The 21,466-nt window shown below is 35.3% G+C and overlaps 1 protein-coding gene across 2 annotated transcripts in view; it reads left to right on the forward strand.

Annotated features, from left to right (window-relative positions):
- Drip (aquaporin homolog protein drip) overlaps window positions 1–21,466 on the forward strand; it is a 414,839-nt gene that overhangs the window by 336,449 nt on the left and 56,924 nt on the right. For both annotated transcript variants that reach the window (XM_069839752.1, XM_069839751.1), the window contains exon 4: window positions 4,168–4,377. In XM_069839752.1, the coding sequence (XP_069695853.1) occupies window positions 4,168–4,377 (210 nt within the window). The remainder of the gene's footprint in view (window positions 1–4,167; window positions 4,378–21,466) is intronic.

The following is a 21,466-nucleotide window of genomic DNA, read 5'->3' on the forward strand; positions in this document are numbered from 1 at the left end:
TACATTTTTTCATTTATATTTTCATTAATTTTTATTTGTTCACATAATTGTCAGGTATGAGGTTTTTTTATTTAGTTACTCACTTGTTTACTTATTTATTTATTTATTTATTTATTTATTTATTTATTTATTTATTTATTTATTTATTTATTTATTCTCCCTTTTCTTCAGTGAACGACATGTTTATATTGTGTTGGAAGCTGACATTCACCTATATGCAGTGCTACAGGATTCCCCGCTTTCTTCCACCTCGTTCAATGTTGCGGCCACTCGAGCATTACATTGCTCGTATATAACACCGTACCCGCACATTTCCGCATCCTTATTGCTCAGGGTCAGGCGCTGACACTGAAAAGCTTGCACAGCACCCCTATATCACAGAGGTCGATTTCCTTCGCTCTTCCATTATGAATTAGGCGTTAACATACGGGTGTTTCAAAACCAAACAATTTATAGGACAACAATTAGAGGTAATTTTAAAAATGTAAATTTCATTTTAGTAGTACAATGATGTTCTGGTCTCCAACGTCAACGCATGATTTTTCAGACATTCAACCGCGAGACTGAAACTGCACAACTAACGGCGTACCGGGTATTGTAGTACTTTCAGTCATTGACAGGGTCAGAAGCAAAAGGGTATAAGTGCACTCAAGTTATTTTTTAGAAAATTTGGTTGAAAGTATTTAAGCTTTAGTAAATTCCTTGAAATAACACAGCCAGGATAAGTTGTCGCAATTTAGGAGACTAGCCATTTGACTCAGAGATAAGTCTAACAAAACATGGCTCGATTGGCCCTGAGGACATCATGTTGGGAAGGGTGTCTGTTCTTGATGTTAGTAACAGTCTGAATTGTATTTTCCTATGAGATAGGATATTGGCATAAGTTGAGATAGAATATTGGTATAAGATGAGATGGGGGGACGAGTCCTGATCCTGAGACTCGATCAGGCAGCAGATGCATGCCGCTTTTCTGGTCGCTCCCGATGCTTAATTTCAGGTCGCTTGAGTCCGAGTTCAGCTCCGTCAGCTCAGTAAGATTGAAAAACTCCAATCAGGTAATAAGGACAAACGTGGATTGCCCGAAAGCTGCACAGTGGTCCAAATCACTAATCCAACGGGACAAAAATAATTTTGATCACTCTTGAAGATGTAAGTAAAAATGGTTTAATCTTACTCATAGCATATCGCCCTAGCCTATCATGATCTAGTCTCTAATGAGAGTAATGTTAAATAATACTGTGTGACACAACCTCAAAATGAATCATGCTAACTTCATTGTAAGATTACTTACTAGCTAGAAGGAAGTGTAAACAAGAAAAGTTCCCACTTCTACTGGATTTTAAAGACAAAGGTAGATAAGTATATAGGTATGTATTTTTTTATTTTACGACGCTATATCAACATCTAGGTTATTTAGCGTCTGAATGAAATGAAGGTGATAATGCCGGTGAAATGAGTCCGGGGTCCAGCACCGAAAGTTACCCAGCATTTGCTCGTATTGGGTTGAGGGATAAACCCCGGAAAAAACCTCAACGAGGTAACTTGCCCCGACCGGGATTCGAACCCGGGCCACCTGGTTTCGCGGCCAGACGCGCTGACCGTTACTCCACAGGTGTGGACTATAGGTATGTATGTATGTATGTATGTATGTATGTATGTATGTATGTATGTATGTATGTATGTATGTATGTATTCAGAAAAGGAAATAGTAAATTTCGTTGAAAATCTGTTCCCGGTGTTCCCGGGAACTGACCGCACACTGGACGGCATATTGTAAATACAATCATAATAAGGCCAATTTTCAAAGGAACACCTATTATTCATTATAAAAGTCGAGAGCTTGTAATTATACAAAATAATTTGTTTCCCATAAATGACCTGTTTAAAGATAAAATGTTGTTTATGCCTTCATCTTAATAAAATTACTCGTACAGTATATGAAATAATGAATTTTATGCAATTTAATCGAACATAGATTTCGATGTCGATTTCAGATTTTGTATTTCGAAAGTTAGGGAACATAAAGTGCTAGCATATAAGCAATTTAGTATTTTATATAAGACTGCAATCTACGACCAGATATGACTTGGTTAAATCATTTATGGTAACTTTTTAAGTTGTAACATTTTGATAACTCTCGTGAAGTTAATAAGCCACGCCACGGCTATTTCAATTTCATAAAATTGCGATTATAGGGCAAAAGGGTTAAACTGTGATCACTAGAACATTCTCTTGTATAGGTAGAGGGAATATCACGTTCTCTCACACTGTCCATGTCTTCATCTTTTGTGGTTCGGAAGTAAGTTACAGCGTGCACTGGAACAGAAACTCATGGCACTGCACTATTACGAAAGGTGTAGAGTTAACAAGCCGCAAGATAATGGGTTCCTTTCCCACAGCAATACATGCACTACACATTAACATAATGATTCTCACGCCAGTGCCTCGGGATGGCGTGATTGATTGATTGATTGTTTATTTAAAGGATGCCAGCATGGATTGAATAGGAATGAAAGACCAGATGAATCGTAGAGTCAACCACAGTCAAGATTCCGAGCGTTGACGTATGACAAATGATGACATAGTAAAGATTTATTTGCAGAATTTTAAGTACAAGGCAGGGCTGTCCGTAACTTCTCAGGCCTATTGATTGTTTTTATGTGTATTGACAGTCAATGCTTGACGAAGATGGATATGTTACTTGTGTCTCTTTCTACAGCCTTTCTTCCATAGAACATTGTCTCATAAATAAAGGAAAGAAAAGAAATAAATCTTTATTTATTTATTCTTGTTTGCTATTCTGTTTATGTAATTTCTCTGCTATTAATTATTTATAATCTGACAGAGATATGTGTTTGCCAAAAGATACAATTTTTCCGCTGTACAAAGAAAGGAATGGATACTTGTATGACAATGAATTTCAGGTAGTATGCCATTTTTATATAAAAATAACAGTATAAATATTTCCATGTTTTGCGTTGTTTGATAAATTTATGGATAGCTAATAAGTTGTTTTGGAAGTAATAAAACAAAGAGATGGGTCCAGTTTTGAATATGAACACTAAATTTTCATGCTATATTTTATGTAATTATTGTTGCAAGTAATTTACATGACATTTGTCTGAAAAATGTACTATCATTTGGTAGTTTCTGAATAACAAATTAGGAAATAACATGAGGAAAGATCAAAATCTATCCTCTCTAGCATAAAAGTAAAGCCACCAAATCAAGCGGTATATATAAGCCCTACCTATTGTAAAAATAATACCATCAAATAGAATATCAAAATAGTTATTGCAAAATAAGTTCAGAGCCATAGAAATAAAAGGTAATCTTGAAAAAAAGAAGGACTTGTAACAAAATCAGATGTCTACCTATGGACTGAAGTTTGTTCAATATCACCATATTGAAACGAAATTAAAAACAAAACGGTAGATGAAATTCTAACCAATCAACAATCTGAAACCATAACACACGGAAATTCCCATCAATTCCAAGAATGAAATATGGCGAGCCGAATAAGAGGATTTGCAGTATGATGGAGAGACTTGTGGCTTACAAGTGACCACATACAGGACTGGTTTTGTACGTACCTCAGAGTTGCAAGTGTCGCGAAAAACAATGCACGACCACATGAAGAAAGATTTGGAAATGAAATCTTTTCGTCCTGTGACTGTCAATGAATTAACAGACAGGAATTTGGACAGAAGCTTGGCGTGTGACTGTATGACGTAAATCATATTTTTTTTTCCGTATGTGACCGCTCGTGACTCCCGAAGCTGTTATGATGTGAAAGATTCAGCGTCAATTGTACAGTTTTATTATTTTAAATATGAAACGTTCGCGATATGTACGTGGTCTTGTGATAAAATGGCACGGATGTAACAGATTCCCGTTGCTTATTACAAAGATAATTCTAAAAGTGATAATGACAGGATAATCAGTATAGCATTCGAGAAAACTTGCTCCAAAGCAGGAATATGAGCACACCTGGACCGCTGCCTTGTAACCGCTCTATCCATTAGGCAAACCAGCATCTACATGCACTGTGGTTTACAGTCTCGTTTATCATTGTTGTTACTGTATAATTGTACCGCAATTTTTTAGCACATTATGACGCGATCTACTAGACAACAGACCTAATAACCCTGATGTAACATGTTGCAGGAGCTCACACCCAACAACAAGGATTCGCCCCTGGGCATGACATCGCTCGGCAAAGATGTGACACCTGTGCAGGGCTTCTTCATGGAAGCGCTCATCACCTTCGTGCTGGTACTCACGGTGGAGGCTGTGTGCGACGACAGGCGGACGGACGTCAAGGGCTCCGCGCCCCTTGCCATCGGCTTGTCTATCGCCACGTGCCACCTCGCAGCGGTGAGTTCTCTTTCGTTGGGTAGGGCATGGTTGCGCCCCGCTGTCTGGTAAAATGCAGCAGATAAAAAGGGTCCCTGTTTTGTGGGCGTACTTGCGCCTCGTTCCCATTAGGTAGAAAAAAGGGGCATGGCATAGTTGCGCCCCGATGAAATAGGTAGAGAGAAAGGCATTACGGAAATTCGAGCCTCGTAATCAACCAACTTATTAATTTCTTATTCGATTTAATATTCATTATCAATACTGTTAAAATGAACACCATGAAGTTGGCAGTACTTTATTAACTGTTTTTCTGATGTTTATGCAGTTATTATAACATATATAGCCTACCGTTAAAATGGACACCATGAAGTTGGCAGTACTTTATTGACTGTTTTCCTACTGTTTACGCAGTTATTTTCGATAGCCTATCTTTAAAATGAACACCATGAAGTTGGCAGTATTTTATTGACTGTTTTTGTACTGTTTATGAAGTGATTATCGATAGCCTACCATTAAAATGAACACTATGAAGTTGGCAGTACTTTATTAACTGTTTATCCAGTGATTATCGATAACCTACCGATATCGATAGGCTCCGTTTTTTAAACCACGTGATCGAGGAATTCAGAAGCGGTAAAATAGATGTTCTTAAAAATGCAGCTAACACTATAATATTTTAAGTAATTTATTTATTTTATGACAATCTCTTTCGTGTGTACTATGCCCATTGGGACGCAAATATGCCATGACCGTTCTACTACCTGATTTCTTCAGAGCGCAACTATGCCATGTCCATTCTGCTACCTGATTTCTTCGGAGCGCAACTATTCCATGTCTAGACCTCTGAATTGATCGCGGGGCGCAACTATGCCATACCGCATTCGTTACCTCTCCATTGTTAATATTATATTTTACTCGTATTCATGTATCTACAGACAGTGATGCATTCCTAAACAAAAAAGTGCCCTGGCTCTGGGATTTCGGTAGTAGTTGTCGTCACCATCAACAGTATCACCATCACTTTAATCGGTAGTATTTGTCGTCACCATCAACAGTATCACCATCACTTTAATCACCGCTACCAATCCGCAGAAATTCTCATGGAGTGTCAGAAGAAAATGCATGGGTTCGAATCTATACAAAGAGGTTGTTGGGTCTGCGGAGTAGACCTCATTGTGAAATAAATGGTTTAAATATGAATAAAATATAACTTTTTATAAACGCAAAATTTGACGATAATACGGAAAATCGTAAAAAGTGCCCTGGCAAGACCAGAGCCCGCCAGGCCTGAAATACACTCCTGCCTACAGACCTTCTCTCAGTATCTTTGCGCGCTACAGATAATGCATGCCATTTATTTCAAATTAAGGGGGTAGACCTTATCGAGCTGTTTTTGTTATTGCTTTTAACAAATTTGAAGCGCTTTGGAAAAGTAGTTTTGAATTCACTGCAAATTTAGAAATGATTTCAATTTATTTTGAAAAGCCCCAGGCGTCCTTATTTTTTTAGTTACTATTCTGGAACTCTTTTAGGATACACATGTGAAGTATATACATAATATGTGCTGTCGGTTTCCTTTTCTGTGCAGTTTTAATATAGAAAAAACTATTTACTCTATGAACGTTTTTAAATATTATTTTTCACTTTTTCAGACTTTGAGGCAAAATATTGTTTAAAGTAACGCATATTTCTTTATATCCACATCACAGTTCATGCACAACATATCAAGATATATAATATGTATATGTTCGAAAATTTACATATTATGCATATGGAGTCCACTGCAAAAGGGGGAATGTCGAATGTATTGCATTTTGCAGGAAATGCAATTTAAACTTTTACATTCCCACTCTTTGTGTGGTATACCAATTCTTCAACACGATGTAGATCTGGAACTATCACTTTTCTTACAGTGCAACAAAGTGTATTGTATTCTACTCCCTTTGATATATAGTACTGAACCTTCATCTAATGTTTCACAAATTTACGACGTTTCCTCTTTTTGCAGTGGATTCTTCATATGTATGTAAATTTTCAAGCATATCGGAGCAAAACTGAAGAACTTAAAACATTTTCATTTTGCATTTTCGTTTAAGAAAACGTCACTCTAACTACAATGAACAACTTGAAAAACGGCTCAAGTGTCATTTGAATGCAGCTCTAGTTTCTTTAAAACTGGCCGCATTCGAAAAATAAAGCTATCCCCCGTCTGACGCAAGGGTTGAGTATGATTTTATGCCAAAACTGCAATTTTGGTTTCAGAACCATTATAGAGCTAAAAACTCATTGCGATACTTAAATTTTAGTCCATACTGCAACAGCTTAAACTTCATGGTAGTCTACATGTGTCGCTTTCGTTCCTCCCACTTTAGATCCTCTACCGAAGATTTGGAATTTGGTTTTTAGAGTTCTGTTTTGCTTTATCAACATAATAGATTAATAAGTACTATAAAATAAACCTGCTAATATTGCATAACATTGATTTCTTGATTTTAAATACCAGTAGGCCTATTCATTTTTAGCATCGGTAATACTGAAAAGGTAAGTTTAGGCCGTTCAGGGCATGCCCTCTGTCTGTCAGTCTGTATACAGTGATTTATGCCAAACAACTGAACGTATTTTGTTCATATTCAGTATCCAGAAATCATTTTTAGTCGGTTACATAACTACGCTATATAAACTACTAAGTCATTTAGCGTCGATGTAATTGGTGATAGCGTCATGATACTTCGCCTTATGGTGTCGACGATTCGCCATGAAATTACCTAATATCTACATTGTTATGCCATCTATTGGAATTGTATTCAGAAAAAATAGGCTTAAAGATATCTATAGGAATTAGGTAATGTTCAAATGTTCAATTAGGTAATCCTAGCTGTTACTGAAAAAGCGAAAACAAAAAGAGACAAATGACACAGGAAGAATAAACATCTACTGAAGATATTAATATATTAGTTATATTTGTCTATATTGTCGTCCTCAGAGGTGACGTACTTTCTGTTAGATCTGAAATTCGATGATTCTATACTAACCGAGGACGTTCAGAGCTTTCTTTTTTATTGTTTTTAATTAAATTCATTTATAACATAAAGTAACTCCATCTGTGAATGAATGTCCAAGCAAACTCCGACCATGTCTTGTTTGGTGGCCTATCACAATTCTCTCTGCTCGCCGTAATTCTCATCCATCATTCTATCACAGGATAAAAACTCAGAAATGGAATTTTTCATAGTTTACACTTAAGAAGATCTATGCTGAATATATTAGAAGCAATATGCGTTTCTGATATCTCATGTTTTCTATAAGTACGAGAAATATTAACATTTGAAGCCTAACCAAGAACTAATTCATAAGTATTAAAAGTATGAAGAACCACTGTTAGTCTCAGCACTTCTGTGACAGGGAAATTAGGATCTTCCAAAAACAGAACTATTCAGATTAAACATAGAAGAAGTGATTTTTTAGATTTGTTGATCATGAAATTTCAGAGGAACTGTAAATTACATGTATTCTTGATAAAATTAATAAACATTGATTTGTACGCAAAACGCTCCACGTAATCAAACATTCATGAAGAAACCAAAGATTATGATGATGATGATGATGATGATGATGATGATGATGATGATGATGATGATGATGATGATGGTCGCGACGGCAATGTTGATGAAGAACAAGAAGAGGAAACTAAATGCTGGGGATCTCAGTCTGACGTGAGTCGCTCGCGAGGTTTCTCAGTACCAATTGGTGCGTGTATTTAGAATGCAGTATACCTTTGAAAATGTGTGTAATATAGCTGACTTCAGGTTTTCTGTAGAACATCGTGTGTTCATATACGATTTACATGTATGTACAAAAGTATGTTCATCAAGTTCGTAGACTATTTGCAGAAATACTTCCTGTGTGAAGGTTCCAGATAGTACAACAATCTACAACTCAGTACTATGTAAATTTATAGAGACTGGAAGCATTACAGATAAGAAACGCAGAAAGAAAAAATGTTTTGACGGAGAAAAGTTAGATAACATTGGCTAAAATTTCCCTAAAATCCATTAGACTACTTGTTAAATAAGCGAGAATATCTCCTCCGATTGGGGCTATTAAGTTATGAAAATCAAGCCAAACAATATTTGTATGTGTGCTACAACCGGGCGATTATGAAAAAATACGTAAATTTCGTGAATGGCTTGTGAATAAGTGAATAACGCTCATGTTGGAAAAATAGACCTATGCATTATTTTCTTCTTAGAAGAGGCTTGGTTCTAACTCCATGGCTATTTAAATTCACAAAGTTTCCGTTACTAGTATAATAAAAAATAGATTTTTTGAGGGGGGAGGGTTTCCATGTATGGCGAGAAACTTGGTGTATGGTATGCCATGAGTAGGCTAATTGTCTGCACTTTTTTTCAAAGCAAATTTAATCCCAATATATGTGAATCTCATTTTACATGCCTCTTAGTCAAGATCTGACCTAGATGAGAGCGAAATTATGCACTTTTCAATAATAGTCGCCATTAGTGTTAATTAGTGGACTCCTCGATCCCTCGAACTGACCTCCCCCTCCCCATGATTTTTATGTTTAGTACTCATTGAAAAATATACAGGACAAAGCCATGCACCTTAGATCTCAATCATAATATTCGACAGGACAATACTTCAATTTCTCGATGGGAACTTGAGCTAATAATGGAGAACGTATTAACCCGGTGTCAAAAATGTATAGAAAGGAATGGCGGTCAGTTCCAGTATGCTCATGGTCAAAAATGGGATGAATATGTAATATTTTGCTAGCGTCAACTCAGAGTGCTTCGAGGCCAATAGGTTTATTATTGCTACCCGCACAAAAGTCACTGAGAAATTCCGTACGTAAAAACCTTCTCTGTAGCTCAATAATAACTGTTATGATTACAAATCAGTAAATTCTAATTCTATATGATGAAAAAAGCAGATTATCACCTCTTCCCTGATATGTTTCTACTATTTTTCTTTAACTTTACTTTTCTAGAATTACTTTATGATGATCAAATGACTAAGATATTTCATTACATGTGAATGCCCACCTAATCCTAATGGTTACGGATTATGACGGGTCAAATATCATAGTTTTTGGAGGAAGAGAAAGAGGTAGGGAAAATGGCGAAGGGTAACTATGAGAAAGAAAAGGAAAACGACGAGAATCAGAAAATAATAATTGCATGCATAGACAATAAACTTTTTGGGAAATTATACGAAATCGATAATTTCGCAAGTTCATAATTGTAGAACTTATTACCAAATCCATGCTAACCTCATTTGTGTCCCCAGGTATTGTCACTCTTACGTCTTGATTATTACTCGGTTAATAATATCTGTTGTTTAACAGAACATTAAGTAATGAAGATAATGATGTGTAACGTCGTTGCAGTAACCAAGTATGTAATGAGTGTGTGTTAATCTGCTGTGCAGGGTGTAAATTAAACTTGAGCATATAGCATTCAAGGTGAATCTCTGTCCGTGCAAGCTATAACCACAGTCTAGTATATACAGGCACGAAGCTCAATACGTAGTAAATATGCATCCATAGATAGTTGCTAATCATTAGGATTGCTACTATCGCCTCATTACAGACAATGCGAAATAGTACCTGCACAGTCTATTGTTCCTAGTACCCTCACAACTCAAGCTGCGTGACTGTAGACACTAGACTGTGCTATAACTTTAAATCCATGTTCTTTGGTAGAAGAGACAGTCAAACATAGCATTGCCTAATATAGCGTATGTAGAGGCTACAACGTTTTGAATTAAGAAAAAACACTATGGCGTTTTTTTAACTTAATTGTTTCATTTTCTGGTTTCCTTCTTGTTTCGTCTTTTATTAATCATTTCTTTCTTTTCTTCTTCCTGTCATATCCTTTTATTCTTAATCACCTTTCTTTTATTTGCTCTTTTTCATACGTCTCCATTTCCAGTTATTTTGCCCATACATTAAATTCTACATTTACAAGGTTCTTTCTTTCTTTCTTTCTTTCTTTCTTTCTTTCTTTCTTTCTTTCTTTCTTTCATCTGTTCTTTTCTGTTACTTCAGTCTTTCTTGTTATTTCATTTTTATTTTGATTATTTTTATATTCACCTGCATATATTTATTTCATGTATTTTTTTGAACAGTTCGTTCGTTTCTTTCTTTTATTTGCCTTTTTCCCACTCTCTTTCTCTCCTTGTCCCTTTATTTTCATTTATATCCCTTTTATTCGGATTTATTTTGCTTGCTCGTCGTCACGTGCTTCTAGGTGTTAAGCCGACTGTGCATATGAGTCACCTAGAATTGAAGTGCACTTTCTCCAAATTATGAAATATGGGATTCAGCTATGTTTTAGTGCAGAATTTTGAAGGAAATGTGATAAATTGCTCGTTTGGAGTCAAACGACTCTTTACTGTAACTGCACTAGTTTTTCGTCTTTTGTGACAAATAAGATTTTTTCAGTTTGGTTCTAGGCGACACACATTAATTATTTCAGCCTGCTTTCAAAAATTATTGTTGTTTAGTACCGGTATATATTCTGAAACATCTTATTGCGCATCCTATGTGGATCTAGTAACCGCACGCTCAACATATTTACATGTTTTTATTGTTTCTTCATTCCTATAGATATGGGGTGTGAAGAGTCCAAATTTATGGAGGTAGAATTGAATAACTTGTAACAATTATTGTCCGTGTTACAAGATATGTCTTATATCTAGGGACCGTATTTTGTCCTACGAGGCTCTAAGGTAAAGTATTACTGGAGTTTTTAAGTGGACTACTTGCTTTAGCCCACAGTGAATTGGAAATGCATCTGACAGAAACTGACCTGTACGATCTCTGCTGTACGTGTCACTGAGACACATTTTAATTAATCGAACTAGACGATAATAATAATAATAATAATAATAATAATAATAATAATAATAATAATAATAATAATTATTATTATTATTATTATTATTACTACTACTACTACTACTACTACTACTACTACTACTACTACTACTACTACTGCTACTACTACTAGGCTATTCCATTGTTTTCTGTGTTGCTGTTATTTATAATATTTGCGATATATTTTCTTACTGGTTGAGTGGGAGAGAAGGTCTACGGTAAAAATAAATCAATTAAATAAATGAATAAATAATTTAAATTGTAGGAAAGATGATCGTAGTACCATTCTTTATCATTAGAATGCATTGTGAACAGACTGTGGATTCTAGTTTTGAATCATGAGTCAACTGCACACAAATAATAAGACGCAAATGTTCCCTAATAGTAGACATACCTATGTCGCGCTCGAAACATGACGTCACTTTAATATAGTCTGTGAACAACTAACCTTTTCTCCGTACGCCCTGGGACAGAATACGGCCCCTACTTATGAATATGTGTGTTCATATCTAGAAAATACTTCAATTTTGGAATTACATCACTTATTCATGTAGGTTCAATAGAAATAATTCTAAGTTATCTGTGTCATATCAGCTGAAGCTTGATGTTCGGTTTGCAACTTTGTTCACAATTTCATGACGTTTTTAAAACTGATAAGAATACATGTAGGGAATTTGAACTTGAAACATTTTCTTGCACAAGAGACAATTCTTAAGAAATTACAAAACAATACTTAAGGGGTTATTTACAGCTTACAGCAGTAGAATTTTTGGAAGTAATCAACAAATTTTTTTCCTCCATTACTGTATCTTGTACAGTAATAGAAATTGGTATGTGTAAAACACTGTCTTTGTGCTATATGAAAAAAATATTTTTACGATGTCAAAAAAATGATTTATTTTTTTATCAAAATTGAAAATGGTGGCAGTTTACTGTGCAGTGATGAAGCGTTTCCCTCATAGCTCATAAACTTGTTAACTTTTTCATGTTCTCTCTCTTTTATTTTATTCCTGAAACTTGTGTTTACATTATCATGCTTTTTCAACTACATTCCTTAATAAATAATATATATATTTTTTTAGCTTGTTTTAGAAGAAAATACTGATATTTGACCATTTTTAAATGAATTTATTGTTTATCAGACAACCTATCAAAGGTAGAGAAGTGAGCTTCCATCATATTGTAGATATGACATGCATAATTAAAATGTCATCACAGAATGTTGGATATTTTTTGAGTTATGTGAAAAACGCTTCATCACTGCACAGTGAACTGAATTTTGAAAAAAAAAATGTAAATATTTTTTTTTAATCGTAAAAATATATTTTTTTTCGTATAGCAGAAGTACAATATTTTACACATAGGCCTACTAATTTTCATTTTTGTACAAGATACAGTAATGGAGAAAAAATGTTGAATATTTCCAAACTTTTACTGCTGTAAGCTGTACCTAACTCCTTAATGTATATCTCCATCTTGTAAATATGGTCATTTGAACATTATGGTATGCGCCACAATCTTCATCACACTGTAATCTTACCTAACAATTCACAAACCTTGGAAAAAGTCCAAAATTACAGACGTTATAATTGAAAAACAAGGTATAGTTAGTATGAATGTTAGGCTACTACTACAATATTATTATAAAAAAGAGTTTCATGTTAATAAAAACATATTTATGTGTATGTTAATGAATAGCAACTAGATGTTCAATGCTCTCAGAGATTTACGGGACTCTTACATTCTCATAGCCATTGGCTAAATCTCCGTTACGAAACGACAATAAAATAATAATTTATATAATATAAGCACATGTAGAGTAGGCCTATTGTGTGGTGAAACGTGTTTCTTGCAGCGTCTTCTACTTAAGTATTTTGCTGTACGGCTTTGCACCTGGATTCATACTGTCCGTGAGATCCCAACACCTGTATACCGACAACATTATTTAAGCAAACATTTAAAAAATATATAATAATTACGTACAAAAATGTAAGGAAAAATCCCGTTATTTCTTCAAGTTGTTTTCTAAATTAACGTTATTATAATAATGAATATGGTGATTAAATAATTAAAATGCGGTTATGGTAAAAAATGGACTATTGAAATTGCAAATGTTCGTGTGTAATTGTTGCACCATATATAATTCAATTTGGCCATACTTTGGGTGGTATCCACTGATTTTGAGTAAAATTATCATTATTTTCGATTTTACAAGGATTTATATTTTTCGAATGGGATTTAGTACTGGTACGGCAGTGTGGGGGTCGCATAAGAAAGCCTCGCCCAAAAGTGGATCGCGCCTTCAGAAAGTGCTCTAACTTATTCACAAAATGATTCGAACATCAATCGACAATTTCAATTCTAGGGAATACATTCTTTTTATTGGAGAGATGATGAGGCCTAAATGGTTTTAAAATGTTAAGATGTAGGCGGAATGATACCAAGTTATAAAATCATTGAACACTCTTCCAAGATTCGCATTTTAACATTCTTCTTAGGTATTAATCAACTTTTAAGAAATCTATTGAGTAACAATATGAATCACTGATGACGAGACTAGGATTCGTATGCAAATGCCTATTTTTACTGGTCAATTGAAAGTTATGCAAAATATTTTTATACCTTGGATTTTGAACGTCTGTAATGACGAAAGTACAGTAGTGGCAAAAAAAAAAAAAAAGCAGACCAACCCTTGTAGCTAATTTAAAAGCCTTTTTCACTCCAGAGCACGATAGACTGGTAACTAAGACTTTCGTGGTTCGAATCCTGCCTGGAAAGGAAACTTTTTTTTGTACCTTATTCAAATTTATTCCCAATACTTTTCGATTGCAGCGATATTTTACTATTTAATTAATTTATTATTCCGAGAACATGAATTTTACCAGCAATCGAAAAGTAATGGGAATAAATTTGAATAAGGAACAAAAAAAAAGTTTCCTTTCCAGGCAGGATTCGAATCACGAAAGTCTTAGTTACCAGTCTATCGTGCTCTGGAGTGAACAAGGCTCTGAAATCAGCTGCAATGGTCGGTCCGGTTTTTTTTGCCACTACTGTACAAATGTAATCGTGCATATTTTTTAATATTTCAAGGGTCCTGTTTTATTATGCATATTTCAGACTCTGCCTGTGCACATATCCCAGCCATACTGATGACATCACTATAAGTAAGATAAATTAAAAAAAAAAATCTTTGTTACGAATCCCTACAATAAGCCTCGGTATTAAAATGGATTTGAGGGAGATGGGGTACGATGATAGAGACTGGATTAATCTTGCACAGGATAGGGACCGATGGCGGGCTTATGTGAGGGCGGCAATGAACCTTCGGGTGCCTTAAAGGCCATTTGTAAGTAAGTAAGTAAGTAAGTAAGTAAGTATAGAATAAAACAATTATTAACAATTTCAAAATTTAAAGTAATATAACATTCAAAATAAAACATTTGGATACATTATTGATAGAAGTTTCAATCATAAAAAGTGTTAACATAAGAATAAAATGACCGTGCGAGTTAGTTCAAACTCCGTGGTTGACCAATGTGAGTGTTTCTCTCAGTTATAAAGTCAAACGCCAGATTGATTTAAAAAAAATGGCGGGTACTTGACTGTCATCATCATTCGCCCATATGAAGCCAGTTATATAGACTAATTTACCGACAGAGTCGTTGCCCAGGGTGCGCCATAGAAGGCTGGTCTACACTACACCCGCGATGAGATGATTATGGAGACTTGTTGGAATGCCACATGGGAACCAGAGCTTCCCGGAGAAAACCGCTGTGTTATGTGGACCACGGGCTTGCCCAACAAAAGTTATAAATCGGGGATCCTCTAGCCGCGAGAACACCATGGCGGCGGATTAAAATTTACGTACAGTCATTTCCCATAACTATGGTCCTGGAACACAACTATGGTTCCTCGTTTATCTATATTTTTTTTGCTGTACTGTAGTTTGAAGTCAAGTCACTGCATCTATCTACGAACGGTCTATGTTACTTCTACAGTGTTCTTTGAATGGTTGTATCGTGGAACATAGTTGTGTTCCAGGACTATTGTTATGAGAAATAACGGTACCATGATTCATCACCGCCTCAATCACTAATGTCGTAAAGATAATCAAAAGCTAAATTCAGTTACATGAACACAAGCTATCTATAACACACAACAATAGAAACAGAAACTCAGAAATAATAAAAACGACCTACTGATATAGGGGAAAGTCTGGTAATATCGGACATCGGGTAGTATCGGACAGTGCGTTTCTTCATCTACCACCATATGGTAGTACCTGAATGACATGGTTACGTTTCTATATGCAACATCACAGAAACGTAACCATGTCAATCAGGTACTATCATCGTGTGGTAGATGAAAGAAACTCACTGTCCGATATTACCCAATGTCCGATACTACCCGACTCTCCCCTACTCAAAGGTCCAAAACACTCGATGACTCAGTATAATTATGACAATAGTAGTAGGCCTATAGTTTATTTAACGACGCTTCAACTGCAGATGTTGTTCAGCGTCGGAATTCGACATTAGCGAGAAATGGGCGACAAATTTTGTTTGGAGACTGACTTTTCTTAGAGACAGGGTTCATTTACACTCCGTAAATCTTACGACCCAGACACCCAGCTTTTTTTTTCTTGTACAGAGGAGGGATCCGAAGGCTTACACTGCAGCTTGAGGCTTATTGTGCTTACTACTCATATTTTGTGAATGATTGGGTAGCCGAACGGCCGCGCTCTTGTACAAGTACAGCATGCCTCATCGTGAACTTAACCCGGGCTATGGTATGGATGATACTTATGTGAATTATTGATAGCGAAGTGAGTCCGACATCCAACGCCGAAAGTTATCCAGCAATTCTGTTTCAATTGGTTGAGGGAAAACCCAGGAAAATAACCCAACCACGTAACTTGTCCCAACCAGGATTTGAACCCTGGCCCACTCTTTTCACGGTCAGACGTCCTAACCGTTACTCCACAGCGGTGGACCGACAACCAGCTTTACTCCCTTCCCAGAAGAATTCACGTTAGACATTTTACCTCCCTTTAAAATCCATCGCTCTCGCGAGGTTTAAATTGCAACTTCGGATCCAATGGCCAGACCACTGAGGACGACAGTAATGTATGAAGACACTCCCAACACTATAATATATAACGTCTTTGCCCCCAACCAGCTTACAATTAATTTTGTGGTGCAAGTAGGCTAATCGCTTTTATTTTATTATTATTTTTTTTTTGCTCCCAGTTTTTACTCTCCTCATATGATTAATTTGTGAACATGAGTTATGTAGATATATATATATATATATATATATATATATATAAACACTTAATTTTAAGACTCTTGTATTATTCGTAGAAAAGTAAATTTTTATTTTCATTTAGTTTATTGTTCAGACGAAATGCATTAAACACTGACGTAAGCTATATACTAATCAACAGTATAATTAGACCTGAGATTTCAGGGCGCTAAAAAGTATGTTTAGACACCTAAAATAAGTATCTTTTTTGACATTTTGACTCAGATAAGTCACAAGATTTTCAATAATTTATTTGAAAAGTTGCGTCTTTAACTTATTTTAATTTGAAGATTGAATCATGACTAGTCAAACATTTAAAAATATAAAGAAACATTTGAAGGGTTCAGAGCCACAGTGGGCCAAGCGCGAAACAGAGAAAATAAGGGTTAAAGTTAAGTGAATACCATAGTTTAATGAAGATTGAAATATTATTTAATTTGAATGCGTATACTTTATATTACTTGCTATATGTTTCCATTGAATTATGGTAATAACTTCATTTTAGCCCTTGTTTTCTACGGTTTTGGTAAATGGCGCTTGGCCGACTATGGTTCTGAACCCTTCATTTAAAATAAATTCTTGAAAACGTAAAATGAGCTTATAAATTGATAAAATAGTCACTTAAAATGCTATAATAGGCAACGAAAATGTTATTTATCTTTAAGAAACAGAAACTATGCCATACAAAATTAAAACTTTTCTTAATTTCAAGTAGTTTGTGTAATCATGACTCATGTCATTAAAACATTTAAAATTAGTACACGACAATAATCATGTCCTATATTTTTATAAAACTCACTATGAGAGATTTAAAACAACTGAGAAATAAATTCAATTGCAAATATTATTGGAAAGCTACTTTTTGGGCACTTAAATAGTTTAAATGTATAATGAACGTGAAAGTATCGATAATCATCTAGTTTTGTGCTCGGTGAGTACCGAAAGTTCTGTCTGAAGCCCAAAAAACCACGAGGATGGGAGCAGCACTGACATTCCTTCAGTGCTACGAGAGTGAAGAGGACGGGTTTCTCGACCAGATTGTCAAGGGAGATGAGACGTGGGTTCGGTACGTGAACGTCGAAACAAAACGACAGTCAATGGCGTGGGTCACAGCAACTTTCCTACGAAACCACAAAAGTGTTCCCAAACATTTTCAACCAAGAAGCTCATGGCAGCTGTCTTTTGGAATAAGAAAGGTGTCTTGTTGGCGCATTTCTTGGAACGAGACACAACAATAAACTATGGCGTGTATTGTCAGACACTAACCAAACTGAGGAGTTCTGGGGATGTTCTGTTCCACGATAATGCTTGGCCGAATACTGTCGCAAGCACTCAAACCCTCCCGTGACAGTTCCAGTTGGTATGTTGTAATGTTCCTTCAAACAATTGAAGTACCTATGACGATTATTCTGCTGCAGTCAAATGTGGAAATGAATGAAACCATGAGATATGTGAAAGAATAATATTATTCAAGTATATTAAACTAACCCGCAGAAATCCCAATAGTCATTAATGCAAATATGAAAAGTATCTTTCAAAATAATTATGGGTTTTAATATTGTTTCACGTACGAGATGCACTATTAGATTCACAGAGCTATTGTTCATTTGATGATATTACAGTCTAGTAAGACATAGTGTATCATATTTCAGATTTGCTCCAGTTATTCTTGTAACATTTACATACAAATAATTTTTCTGAACATTTCTCTTGATAAACTGGAAATGTAGGCTAAATTATTAACGATTGTAACAAGTCTAGAGACACATCACCATGTATATGAGTTCTTATTTTTATACGTAAATTATTTTAGACTCAAAATTACGAAGGTTCTAATTGGCAATTAGTGTTTTTTATATTATTTTCTTATTGCGTTTCTTGTTCTATGGCCACGGACCATTTGCACGAGGACAAGTTTTGTTACTATCGGACTGTAAATGTTTGTTGTGCTGATTTGTTGGCATTCAGAGCTGCATTACTACTGTTCATTCGGTAGAGATATAGTCCAAGCTCACGTAATTTAATAGTTTCGGTACCAAATTCCTAGCTCTGTTATAAGATTTACATTAAAAAAATATGGGGCTTTTATGCTTATTTGTGTAACATGTTGTGAACAAGCATGGACAATGGGAAACGTCGTATTTAGGAAATGAAAGATGGATTTTAGTACACTTGTGTGTCTTATAAGCTTACACGATAAGTCACTATTGTTCTGAAAGTTCTTAAAAATATGTCCTGACTACACATGAATTATATTCTACCCTTCATATGGAGGTAGTCGAATGACGAAGGTCACAAACTAGTAGATAGCCTACTTCTTTATTTCTTAGTTTACTCGTTTTCCCCAACATTCAGTAAGTTATATGACGTTATATTTTATTCCTTTTTTATAAATCTATACCTACTCTAAATATTTTTGTATGTAACAAACTGTCATAGTTTGGTGTATGAGAGAAATGTTTGTAAATGTGTGTGAACCAAAAAATAATATAATTGTAACGTGTTGTACTATAAGCAGTAACATGAGCTGCTGCCAAGAAGTCAAAAGGAGGATAGCAATGGTAAAGGAAGCTTTGAATAGAAAAAAAGAGCATCTCTGCGAACCTCTGGAAAAAGAAGTAAAGAAGAGACGTGTAGTGTTTTGCGTAAAGTGTGGAATTGTATGGAGCAGAAACGTGGACATTACGACGAAGTGCAGAGATGTGACTATAAGCATTTGGAATCTGGATACGGAGAAGAATGGAGAGTGTGAAATGGACAGAGAGAATAAGAACTGAAGCTGTGTTGGAAATATTGGGCGAAGAAAGTGACACTGAAACTGATCAGAAAAAGGAAAAAGAATTGGTTAAGTCAGTGGCTGAGAATAAACTGCACACTGAGGATACACGGAAGGAATGGTGAACGGAAGAAAAGTTCGGAGCAGAAAAAGATATCAGATGATTGATGACATTAAGATTATAATTATATGGACCATATATTTGGAAACTAAAGGAAGGCTGAAAATATGAAAGAGTGGAGGAGAAAGCTGGGTTTGCAGTGAAAGATCTGTCCTTAAGCAGAAAACTATGACTGAATGAATGGAATTATAACGTTTATATCAACACAATTGAACAAGTAAACCAAAAACACAAATAAAAAGTATAAGCAGGGAGGAATCGACCTCAGAACCTCTGTGCTCTTAGCTACTCGGTTGAACCATTGACAGAGCGCAAATTCTTATAACTGATTCACATTCAGTAATCCTGCCTACGGCATGGTCTTAAAATTATCTTGTTGGGAAAATGACGCACCGTCTGTGCCTATAACTAGCCTACTAATATGAACAGAGAGATTGCTGCTATGTAGGTCTACATGTGAAGCTGTAATATTGATTATTACACTAGTCTGCATTTTGAAATTTGTTCCGTTGTTTTGCATCTGATACGCGATTCTTAACGGATTTTTTGTCCTGAATTCGAAAATAATCTCCAGTGCCTTCCAACGCGTCAGGTTTTCATAAAGATCATAAAAATGTGAATAAATGCTTCTAAATTAATTACTACCTAGAAATTAAGTTATAGCTTTGTGAAACGTCATGAAAATTAATTTCAACAAATATTTTGAGAGAAAAACTGGACTACAGTTTGCTACTAACCATTAACATTCACAGTCATAACCTTATCTCAATATTACATTTCAAATTTCCTCCTTTTTGACCTCCTCGAATGTGTTCAGATCAGACCCTTTTCAACATCGAGAAATCAGCTACCATGTTACCACTCCACTTCCTTTGGTATACCCATTTTCATTTTTTAATATCTTAGTGAAATATTTCACCTGTTCCTCACTAAAATCTACCAAACTACCAGGAAAATAATTTAGATGGAAATGAAGGAAATGTACTTTGACACTCAAGTTACACCCAAACTGTTTGAAACTTTGTAACATCATTTTCGCTATGTTAACATAATATGTGTGTGTTTTGTTTCCAAGGAAATTAAAAACAACGTTTCTGAACATATTTCTACTCATTTTATTCTCGAACTGTCTGTCCACCATTATTTTCGAATTTATAGGCCAATGAATAAATCAGATTTAGTTTTTTCTTAGAGTAATGAAGGAAATCTAACGCGAAATTATTTAAAGCATTCACTGCCTTTATTTAGAGCTTTCAGAAATTATTTCATTAAACATAATTTCACGCGTTTCTACATTTCTATGAAACAACACTATTATTCTCAACTCTCGCGGAAAAATTAGAACTATTGACACACTTCACTTTTACACGACAATGAATAACTCAAGACAACTTCCAAGTTCAAAACAACTTTTAAAGGGAGGTAGATTATCTCTTAAAGGTTTTAAATGTGTAGTCTCACAGGCTGGACCGCACTCCCCATAAATCTATATACCTGTCCGTGTGTCAATTAATTAGGTTCCTCATGGTTTCTTTCAATAGCAAGTTCTTAAAAGAGTAAATATTTTGTTCAGTATATTTTTATGATCTGAAAACACTTGGATTTCAACTTTCTGTTCATAGATCATGTATGGTGGAGACAGATAAGAATCCTCAAGAATAAATAACGAATGTCTTACCCGCAGTTTATTTAAAGCTACTCAATATATAAGGAAGAATATTCTTTCACATTTCAAGTAATGAAGTTGAAATTATAAACTGTCGTGCATTTCAAATACTGTTTTTTAACAAATGTCAATCGCAGAAAAATGACAATGATTTACTATAGTAGTATTGGAATGGTGGCCACGTGACAGGTGTAAGGGTGTAAGGCAGGTGTTAGAGGGCGTGGCCAAAGTATTACGTCATAGTGGGCGTGGCAAGTGACGTCATGGGCGTGGCTAAAGTATGACGTCACGGAGGGGGTGGGGGGCTTAAATTATGACGTAGGAAAGGGGCGTAACTTAAATTACGTC

Source organism: Periplaneta americana, chromosome 11 (genome assembly GCF_040183065.1).
Source record: "Periplaneta americana isolate PAMFEO1 chromosome 11, P.americana_PAMFEO1_priV1, whole genome shotgun sequence".
Taxonomy (NCBI): domain Eukaryota; kingdom Metazoa; phylum Arthropoda; class Insecta; order Blattodea; family Blattidae; genus Periplaneta; species Periplaneta americana.